General features: G+C 35.8%; 1 protein-coding gene and 1 long non-coding RNA gene across 3 annotated transcripts; both read right to left on the reverse strand.

Annotated features, from left to right (window-relative positions):
- Positions 1-348: 348 nt before the first annotated feature.
- On the reverse strand, positions 349-5,324 carry LOC145790190 (cyclin-B1-4-like). 2 transcript variants are annotated; one of them, XM_082868002.1, is made up of 5 exons: positions 4,775-5,324; positions 3,984-4,072; positions 3,132-3,226; positions 1,120-1,353; positions 349-887 (listed from the first exon to the last, which is right to left on the reverse strand). In XM_082868002.1, exons 2-5 carry the CDS (start codon positions 4,051-4,053, stop codon positions 813-815), a joined length of 474 nt encoding a protein of 157 aa, XP_082724128.1. In that variant the 5' UTR covers positions 4,054-4,072; positions 4,775-5,324; the 3' UTR covers positions 349-812. The 2 variants fall into 2 exon arrangements, with proteins under 2 accessions (XP_082724128.1, XP_082724127.1); XM_082868001.1 differs by lacking the exon at positions 4,775-5,324 and having other exon boundaries at positions 3,984-4,669.
- Positions 5,325-6,915: 1,591 nt separating this feature from the next.
- On the reverse strand, positions 6,916-9,352 carry LOC145790192 (uncharacterized). Its single transcript, XR_014328854.1, has 5 exons — positions 9,276-9,352; positions 9,159-9,192; positions 7,822-7,954; positions 7,443-7,540; positions 6,916-7,324 (listed from the first exon to the last, which is right to left on the reverse strand). It is a non-coding gene; the product is annotated as an uncharacterized LOC145790192 (long non-coding RNA).
- Positions 9,353-11,576: the final 2,224 nt, after the last annotated feature.

Below are 11,576 nucleotides of genomic sequence, written 5' to 3' on the forward strand. Positions count from 1 at the left end.
ACTTTATGGCGCTTTAGAAACGTCGCTATATGACTATAAGCGGCGTTTAAAACGCCGCTAAAAGTTCTACTAAACATTAGCATGACGTCACCATGCTATTTAGCGACGTTTTAAAACGCCGCCGTATCTCTTTTTAAAAGTTTGTTTTTTTTAAAAACTTATTTTAATGTAATTGAACTAAAAAATCCCTATAATAAAACTGAAAAATAACACTTATATAAAGTTGCTATGTTTAAAAGCCTTTCTATTACATTAATGTACATAAAAGTGAGTGGTGCAAGACTCCCAACTTAACATTGCCATTCACCCAACATACATGTCCACAAGAAATGCCCAAAACCAATTAAAACAAGCATATCATATGATCTCCACACATACAAATTCTCAATTGAGTGTTGAAAAAAAAATACAAATCTCTCTCTCTCTCTCTCTCTCTCTCTCTCTCTCCTGTAGAATATACAAAAGTTTCTCATCCACATCCTGCAAAGAAAATCAGAGCCAGGTGGGCAAAAAAGAAGGGAAAAAAAAAAGAAGGAACCTATACTTCACTTTCTTTTACATTCAATTAAATGTTTTACACACCTAATCAAAATGAGGACCACTGTGGGCAAAAAAGAAGGGGAAAAAAAAATGTAATCGATGTACGTTTCATTCAGTCAATGACTACCAGATGAGTGTTGCATAAGGACCTAGGAAATTTCCCATATCAACAATAACCAATGCAATCAACGACAGTTCCACTAACAAGGAACCTATACTTCACTTTCTTTTTCTTTTTTTCATAAAAAGACGCAAAGAACACTAGATGTTAGCTAAAAAAAAAAAAGCTGCAAATTCCTCTCACATCTTGAATCAGCTCTTTCCCTCAGCAAAATTATCCTTTTGACCTACAGATAAATAAATAATAGTTGTAAATTATAATCTTTTTAAAGAAAATCTAGAACAAAGCAATAAATTCTATCAAAAGCATGAAGACATAAATCACCATTAATAAGAACATGTATATTCCTTGCTTGTTCCAGATTTAATATAATCAAATCTGGTGCCCAAATTTCAGTGAAACCAAACAATTTTTAGATCAGACATGGTTCTAAATGATGAAAACAGAACACCAATTACCTCTGGTGCCCAAATTTCTTCATACTTGCAAGCAATTAGCATTGAACTAATGCCGACCAACTGAAGCTCCCTCCTTGGGACAACATTCATTGAAAGGTACCGATCAACTATGTTAATTGTGAGGTAAAGGGTTTCAGGCATTAGTTCAAACATCCTGTGAACCTCTGTCAACCAGTCTATGAGAATTGATCTCATCTTTGAATTGATTTCAGGCTGCCAATTCATTATCAACATCTGCTGCATCAATGTCTACTAAGTAACAAGGAATAATATACATATACAAATAGAAAAAGTATGTACAGAGGGGAAAGAATTGATGATGAAATTAAAATTGAGAGAAGTCCACACTAACAACCTTACTTCGAGCAGTGAGGATCGAAGTCAAGGTTTTGACCTCATTCCTAGAAGACCCAACTCGCGACTTTCTTCCAATGACAGCAATAGGCTTTTTCAAGTCTGAAAAATGAAAACAGACGAAATTCATAGATCATTTTGTTTGATGCAATTTTTTGTTGGACCTTTTCTTTAGATTTAATTGCTACTTGCTTAATATGGGCAGACAGCACCAATTAATCCTTTCAATCGAGAGCTCCAAGCCATCAGCATCCCAAGGTGTCCCACTTGGAGGAATGGGGTAAGCACTGGTTCAGTTGTCAAGCATGTCATCTTTGCTAATATATAATAGTACAACACTAATTTTGTGTATATTTTTCATTTCCCTAAACTATCCAAAGAAAATTAAATTATGCATTATTAAAATCCTGGTACATGTGACACTTCTCCTATCATGGCCAATCAGTTCTCTAATGCTCTACTCTCCAACTCCTCATCTGCTAGATGTTTTTTATTCAGCTCTAGGAAATATAATATGTTAATAATCTGTTATAATACATTATTGGTGTTGAGTGATCTATTGATTCATGTTTGTAATGCCAATGGCACAAACTATACACATGGTTCATATTTCAAGAGGTGTTTGAGATGTTACTGTCTTATTTTGTAAAGAACATGCTGCATTTTTGTCATGTAAATATTTACTTTCTTACTAGAATGTTGTGTTTGATTTTATATAATTATTTTTACTACAGATTTTTATATCTCGAGACAAAGGGAATAAAAAAGAAAACAGAAAGTAATCAAAATCTAAAAGTATGAGGCAAAGGCATCTTAGAAGGAAAAAAGCCAAGGCACAAGACTGTCAACAGTCCAAATTTCTACAATTATTCACTAATTTCCTACACCAAATCACATCATGTCTTAATAGATTTATAAAAGTGAGAAATTAAAAACTAGTGATATTGGTACTTTTACCTTGTTAGTTCTTCTTGAAGATAAAAAACTAGCTTGAAGATAAAGAGACAACAGATGTACGATAAAAATGCAACGACACAGAAGAAAAAATTAGCAAAGATGAAAGAACTAGAAATGAATCAGAAATCAAGGCATAATTGAAAGAAAATGAACTAGCAGAAATCCTGAGAGAGAGAGAGAGAGAGAGAGTTTCCTGTCATCATATATCCACACTCAGCCTTTAGTTGCAAAAAAAAAAAAATTGACTAGTAGTGTACACTGTACCCACCTCAGTATATGTGATTAGGCATAAACTAAGTCATAATCAAGTGACAAAAGCAATCGGCTGATGACTGCCTAATGTTTTCCCTTTCTATGATCACACTCCACCACCAGATGGTATGTTTATATTTTGGACCCAAAACTACCAGTTCTTTAATATAAATTTAGCTCATGATAGTCTCCAATGCTAACATGGAGGGGGAAAAAATATCCACTCAAAACTATCCTAGGTCTCATAGCTAGCTATATTCAAGGAGATGCTTGAAATACAAGTAGCCAAAATTGGAAAGAATAAACCTTCTTGATTGGCTTTAGATGTTCATTGCACATAGAATTGGCAGAAAAGATAACTAATCTAATGCATACAATAAACACAGAACAATGCTTAAGATTATGATGTGGATGGCACAGCGCATGCACTTGAAATATAAAATATATACCTGGGCAATCACAAACTCATAGTTGCTCTTAAAGCGCTTCCTTAATTCGCTCTCGGATTTAGCCAGAATATTCTGTGTACTGCCATTACTGATTCCTGATATAAGAGCAATCAAAGCAGTAGTATCAAAATTTATGAGATCAGCTTGAAGTTCAAGTCCTTTTGTGGAGCAAATTCAGCGTCATTGACATTGACATCCAAGGGGCCTAATTTCATTCCAGAAATGAGAGAGAAGAAAGAGGTAGCCAAGTTGAAAGGAATGCAGTCCTCTCTGGTGGGGGTTGCAGCAGCAGCAGCAGTAGCAGACAGGAGCAGGAGTGAATCCTTTAACCCTCCACTTTCTATCTGTGGAATGGAATCCCTATCCCTATCCGTTGAAAGATCAACCTTCATTTGAAGGACACATGGAGGAGGAGGAGGTGGTGGAGGTGGATATATCCAGTCACCATCACCTTCTAATTCCTCAGAAAGATGGAAATGGAGAAAGTGGAAACCCAAGTCAGAGGAGGCTCCAAATTCATGTTCAAGCTTAGAGCGAATAGTGTCATCAAGTCCATGAACAGAAAGAACATGAAACTGTGTCTACCTATTATGGTCTTCAAACATCTGCAACACCCAAATTCTTTTACACCAAATATACATTGTTTAACTGTATTTTTTATAGGAACTTTGAGTCTAGAGATGCTAAGACTTGCCCCAGTTTTTGGGACAAACAACCCTTGAAGCTTACCTTACAGAATAATTCAATCAAAATCATGGATTTTATTCAAGATTATTTTCACTGCTTAAAAAAATTCAATCAATTCGAGAATACGCAATAAACATAACAAATGAAAGAAAAAGATTATAATACCTGCTTCTATTGCTGCCACTGCTTCCAGTGCTTCCACTGTCAAAGTAATGAAGAAATTTTGGCCCAGCATTAAATCAAGTAGAAATGCTCTACAAATTGACTAGGAATGTTAGGCCGGGCAATAAAATTTCAGGAATGTTGGACCCAACATTAAAATTGAGCTATACAAAATGGGATAGTTAAACAGAAATTTCCTCACAATCTACGACATGAATAAATTGTGCCTTTGCACTGTCAAGTGGAAAGCAACAGTATAGATCACAGATTGCTTTCAAAAGGATAACCTAAAAAAGGCATGAAAACCACATAAAAATTAAGTCTTTAGCATCCACAATTGACAACAATTGAAACTAATAATCTCAAAACTTCATGGACAAAATTTGAGAAAATTAAGTATAGCATAACATCTTCATCAAATTAGACTTAGACACTGACCATTGAATCTAATTGTCATAAAAATGTGCTACACATGAATTCTTGAGGTGTTGCAAAACAGAGAGAAATATAGAACAATCTCAAATTCCATAAAAGCAAACCAAACTACGATGATATTCACTAACCTTATGTAGCAAAGCTTCTCTCTGATATCCCTAACAGTCTCAAAGTCAGGAATCTTACTTACCATACCTTCACTAAAGACTCTTATACTCCAATCAAAACAAAAGCAATTACTGTGAAGAACATTAATGGAAAGAAAAAATACAATATATTTGTATAAACATAACAAAAATCTAGATAAAACACTATAAAGAGAACACAAATAAAAGCAAAGTGGTAGTCAAAATCTTTACCTGTTTTGCCCCAAACTACAGGATCAATAAAGGGGCCGATCTTGATAGTTCAACCCATTCCCTCTTATCACTAGTCCAATATCCAGATCTGACAATGTGTGATCAATAAGAGTTTTTAAACTTGGAAATAAAAAAATAAAAACTAATTTCTTTAGATCTAGATCAAGTTTAACAAAAGGAAGTACAATAGATTTCATTAACTAAGCATTTGCTAAATCAAGTGCAGGAAGAAGTGTGAGCCCATATTTTATTTATCTTAACAATGAAATCTAGAGCACAAGACAAGCATGCACATAAGAACATAGTTTATTAATTGATGACATGTTCTTCAGAGTCAAGAATTATCACATGAACTTCACATATGCCTCTGCACATTTCATATCATCCTACAAAACATAAAAATGTTTGGTATCTTCTAGAACAACAAGATTCAACAAAACCACAAAGCCTAAATACCTTAACAATCAAAGATGAACTGCCTTAGCTGTCCTACAAAAGCTTAGTTGGTCTATCACATTTTACATAGTAATTCAATAAAATCTTGTTTACAAGTTTCAAGTGGAGTCCTTTCCAATCTCCATCCATCTGTTCTGCCCCTTTACATGTCATCCACTAGTTTCAAATGAAGATAGATAAGTGAAATAAGAAATTCAATAGGCCTAATATGAACTCTAGAAAAGTGATTGCTATAAATTCTAGAAAGGCCTTCCCTAGATTAAATGTAAAAAATCACATACTTCTGCACGCCAGTTCTCAAAGTGTCTTCTTCCAGTGTACTCCATCTCTTAATTTTTCTCCTCCTTGCCAATTTCTTAATTTTGTGCTTCTTCAAGGGAGAAACAACCATTCTCTTTGGGGTAGACAAGTGAAGTCGACTCCGAGAATCACCTGACTCCTCAGGAAAGCCCAGACCCAAGCATGCACCATGCTGAATAACCTGCACCAATCAAAGTTTCCAACACCACTATTATAACAGAAATTCATGGTGCACAAAAGTAACCGAACAATAGATTATAGAGAGCAAGCACCTCTCAGCTGGTACTGCATATTGATAGTATTACACCAAAAGCCCAAACTGTATATAAAATAGCCCACATATATATATATATATATATATAGAGAGAGAGAGAGAGAGAGAGCAAACCATTTGGGATTGAGGAACAAAGGGGAGCATTTACATCGATCTCGGCAACAATGCTAGCATCTTCGTGTCCAAATGAATCTGCAAAACCCAGAAGAAAAAAACATGAGGAGACAAAAATAGGATGAGAAATCAAGGGGAAAAAAGAAGGAAAGGCATGGAAGAGGGAAGAGCTTACATAAGAGAGACAAGTCTGAACGAGCAAAAATCAAGCAGCGGGAGAGAAGAGAGAGAAGTTTGGGACTGGTTCTCTTGTTAGTAGTAGAGTTTCCACAGACTAAAGCAAGGGTAGTCTGTGATTCATCCTCATCTTCATCAACAACATCTATTCCCTAGTTAAAGGGATGATGACCTCATCCATTGATTTAAGCTTATTTTTGCCAGCATTCAGCACCTGCTTCACAAGAACTTGAATAAATTAAATTTGGAAAGTGTCAATTTAGTTTTAATAATTTAAAAACTAAACCACACCTGTGTTTCTTCATATTTTTCTTTGTTTGAGTTTCTTATCCCTAGCATTACTCTTACAAAAACTGATCAGGTAAGTCCCAGAGATTAGGCTGGACAAGACTGGTTCGATCAGGTAACTAGGCTAGAGAAGACTAGTCCAATTAGGCTAGACAATACTACTTCAATTAGCAATCTTTCAAATTGGAGATGGAAGGCAAGAACACAGAAGGAATGATTTCTCTATTAAAAATTGAAGGAAACTAAGTTTCTATTAAAAAAATTCAGCTGTAAAACAATACTTTAGGAGTTTAGAACATTTCTAGTTAATTAGATTGAAACAGACTAATCACTATCATCATAAAGAAACAAGAAATAAAAGTTTATCAATTCAGCTAGTAACCTTGTATTAGTTTTAATCATCCAAAACAATCACCCCAGGGTCCAATTTATCGGCTCTTTCTTCAGTTGGTTCATCGGCACTTGAATCAGCATCACACAACTCTTTCATTTCCACATCACTCTCCAGTTCCATTGGTTGAACATGTAGGTTCAGTCTGAGGTGGAAATGAATCTGCAGCAGCAGGAACGACTTCACAAGCAGGCGAATTACTCTTTCCTTTTTCAAAATCTGGCCCTGGTGTTGATCTATTACTACATTCTGTTTCAGGGCCTGACTTCACTGTTGTTGCCTCTGGACCAGACTTGTGTTCGTCTCCCTGCAGTGTTGACAGCAAATTGGGTCCTGCAATTTCAGTTGGCATTTCCGAGTATGAATCTGCTTTTTGTATCTGAGGTTCTATACTAGAAGAATCCTGCTGAACTGGAGAGAGGATTCTGTTTATATCTTGATAGATGGTCTCTAGTGGAAGGAGATTCTTCTTCAACTTGAAACCTGCTGGTTTGTTTGCTAAAAATGCCTCCATCGATTCATTGGCATTTTGTCCAAGTACTTTGCACATCTACATTTAAGAAACAATCTTTAGTGATGACATATCATTTCCTGAATAATATTTCTTCTCATAGACATCAAAATCAGGTAAGATATATGATTTGATTCTGTAATAAATGGGATTTTACCTCATTATAAATGCAACAATACCTCCTGTAGACACCTGATTCATGTTCTAGAGTTGGTCATATATTTTTCAGGATTTTGCCACAGGATTTGCCAGCACCTTTGCAATTACAATCAACATATATCAGCCAATACCAAATATGGCAATACATGTGTCTAAGTTTGATATAAGTTGATATTTTGGTAATACTAGAAGAGTGAAGCCCTTAGAGCAACACATGTATGTTCTGTTACAAATCAAAGATGTACTACTAGCATTGCATATAGAAAATTTTACAGCTTGAAGAAATTCATTAATGTTTAGCTTCAATAACTGAGAGTTGTTAACCATTATTTTTTATTCACGAAAGTAGAACTTGAAGAAATGGCAAGTACACTTACGGATCACTTCTACTTCTGGTAAATCATTCATAGTTTGGGCATCAAACTCCATGGAGCATGAACTTGGTATATTTACAACCTTGGCTTCTGTCTCCAGCTCTCCATTAGGAGCCACATTTGTTTTTTCCTAACCCTACAATAACAACAAAATAATAGTTAAGAAACCAAAAAAGTGAAGTGTTAGTTAATTGTGGTTAATTAAGAATGCAATTTACACAGCTTATTTTGCAAACTCTTCCACATGGAACCATACAGAGACTTTGCAGTGGATATAGAAATGAAGTAAACAAAGAAGCCAAACCAGTAATTCATAGGTTTAAAATCAAACATAAAGCAAAAGAGATTAGGATGTTTGCGATTAAATTAATAGAAATAGAGCAGGGTTCACACTCTCATTCTTGAACTCTGAAAATTAGCTGAACAGTTGCGATTAAATTGTTACACCTACGGCTACATCAATGTCACAATTGAGTTAAGAAAAAGAAAAGAGATGAACTTAACTTGAACATGCAAATAACCATTACGTTGATACAGAAGGCATAAATAGGTAATTTCATATGGATACATAAAGCACAATGCAAAAGGTACCTTAATATACTGTGAACGAGTGATAACAGCTTTTGGACGCCGAAAGAATGAAAAGATAAGTCCCAATGGCAGACAAGCAAAGCCCACACCCCCCCCCTTTTCCAGTTCCTTTCTCCCCTGAAATGAAAGGGATCACTGCAAATGTAAATATGTAAACAAAGTTCTAACGTAATTTTGGTGAGTAGTTTTAACATCAAATTGTGGGCCTCATCCTCCGGCAAAGTTACTGCTTCCAGCATCAAGGCTTGTAGGCAATTATCACTAGATGACGCAGAATTCCCCCCCCCCCTCTTTCCTTGAGCCATATAGTAGTGCACATCTAAACAGTAAGTACAAGTCCAAACAAAAGCTATTTTACAGTTTGGGTAACACCGTTATACCAGAGTTATATTACAAAGCACCACTTGCTTTCAACATCTAGCAACTTTAAATCACAAAGCTCCAAAATTACCAAAATCCATTTATTTTAATTTTTCATATATCCGATTATTTAATATCATTTTTATATATTTCAATTTGATTCACAATTAGCAAAATTAATATTTTGATTCACAATATGATTTTATCAACTAAACACTTCACTACAAATTTTTTGGTTTTCAATAGGCAGGTCAGACAACTGAAATGATTGGACATTTCAAATAGTGCAGATAAAATAATTCCACATTTTAGTGCATTGTTGGATGTTCAAGGCAAAAATATTATTCAAGCTTCTAATACACCCATACAATTTATGTGTGAACACATACCATTTGGTATATCCTTAAGCTGTGTGCCTTGACCCTGCATATTTACAAAACACAATGTGAGAAAATTCACAATCACTAAGGGGGAAAAAAAGTATAGCATAAATTTACTGTCAACACCTTCTCAATGGACAATGCTTTGCTTGCACTTCTCCCAGTCGAAGGCTCCGAATACCGCTCGGCAGTCTTCTTCTCCTCATCTTCTTCTTCCTTCTCCGCCATTTCCGTATCCTCTTCTTTCTTTTCCGCTTCCTTCTCTTCTTCACCCTCCTCTGTTTTCCCTTCTTCTTTCACTTCACCTTTGTCTTCGACGTTAGCTATTTCTTCTTGTTTCTTGTCTTCTAGGGTTTCAGACGCCATCAAAATGAACTTCCAGAAAAGAGAGAGAGAGAGAGAGAGAGAGAGATAGGGTGTGCTGTATGTATATGTATATAGAGAGATCAAAAAAGAACCTAACAGATCAATTCAACAATTCAACAAATATTGATGTATACAAATGTTATACATGCAGTAAAATTCGATAGAGAGAAAGAGAGAGAATATCGATTAAAGTTCAGTAAATGAGGATCAAGTCAGAATGCCTCTCTCTGAATCTCTGCAAATGAGGTTCAAGTAAGAATGCCTTCAAAACATTGATTTCATAGATCTAGAGAGAGAGAGAGAGAGACGGTGGAGCTCGCTACCTCGCCGGTGCAGATGACGGTGGCGATGGAGCTTCGAAATCGCTCTGAATCTCGAAATCCATCTGAATCTTCGAAATCGCTTCGAAATCGCTCTGAATCTTTGAAATCGCAGGTGCAGATGGAGCTTCGATGAAGAAATGTGTGCGTATACGGATTGAGAGAGAGAGAGAGAGACGTGCGCGAAATTACTATTACACTTCGCACTCAGATTAAAAAATAAGGGTTTCATAAAGGGGCGCGTGTAGCTACAGCATTCGGAGGCGCTTTTAAACGCCTTCAATTGGAAACGGTGCCGTTTTGGTTTTAAAAAATATGCGACGGTTACAAAACGCCGTTAAAAATTAGCAAACGTGACGTTTAATAAAACGCCGTTAATTAAACGCCGTTAATTGTCTTATTTCCTGTAGTGAATGTTGGATTCTTTATGAAATAAAACCCTTCATTTTTCAATTCCTCGCCAAATAGGGGAAGGTCTGCTAGAGGATCCATTGGCATATTTGGCTTGAAGAACCCTAGCCTAAAGAGAATTCTTATCATTTGCCAACTGCCAATTGATCTTTGCCATTGCAACTTTATTGGTTAAATTAGCTTGTTGAATACTTAGGCAACCGAATTTCTTAGGTTTGGAAACCATGTCTCACTCGATTGGATGTAGCTTGTGTCTCTCTTGTGTTGACCCCCATAAGAAATCTCTATTGATCTTCTCTATAGTATTAGTCACAAACTTGGGAAAAAACTTGCATTGCATAACATATGTTGGAATTACAGAGTTCATTGGCTTGATAAGAGTATTTCTCCCAGCTAGAGAGAGCAATTTTTACTTCTAGGCTAACAACTTGCTAAACATCTTTTTACTGCTAGCCTTAGGTCTATCTTGATGGATGGGAAGGTTTGAAAGATGTAATAATGCCCGCATTGACCAAGATGGACATAGAAGTAGAAGTCACACAAACATGATAACCTCAATCCACAGATTAGGGAAATTCAAAAAGTGAAGGACTTTGCGAATGAAACCCCACTCAAGTCGATTGTAGGTTTTCTTCAAATCTAACTTGATGGTCATGGAACCTATTCTACCAGTCTTAGTTTTGAAAGAGTGCAAAACCTCTTGGACGATAATAAAATTATTTGTGCCGTTCCTACGCAAAATGAAGCTGGCTTGAAAAGGACTAACAAGTTCATCCAAATGTGGTCTAAGTCGACCTATAATGATTTTGGTGACAAGTTTATATATGGTGTTACAAAGGCTAATGGGTCGGAATTGATTAACATACTCGGGTTTACCAAGCTTAAGAATGAGGCATAGATAAGTGTGGTTAAAGTTCTCATCAATTTTCCCGGTAGCCAGAATGTTTTTAATGACTTTAACCATCGAATGGCAAAATATCCCAACATTTTTTAAAAAATCCGGGGTATAAACCATCTAGACCTGAAGCTTTCCAAGGTTTAAAAGACCACAGGACAGACTTAACTTCAAAGTTGGAGGGTAGTGCTACAAGAGACAAATCTTTTAGGGAGTGGATAGTAACCAATACCCTTTTTTTGTTGTCCACAATTTTTTGTGCAGTGACGTTGAATAAGAAGGTTATGAAAACTCAGAAGGGTGCTTCTATTTGTCCTCATCATGTTTCTTTGGACCCCCTTGCTCGAAAAAATGATCCATCATATTTTTTCTTTAAACAATTACTAATTTCAATCATACCTCTCTTTCTTTGGATTTCTACCTTTGTCACCCCCT

Source organism: Camellia sinensis, chromosome 5, assembly GCF_055761805.1.
Source record: "Camellia sinensis isolate YWXY chromosome 5, ASM5576180v1, whole genome shotgun sequence".
In the NCBI taxonomy this organism is placed as follows: Eukaryota; Viridiplantae; Streptophyta; class Magnoliopsida; order Ericales; family Theaceae; genus Camellia; species Camellia sinensis.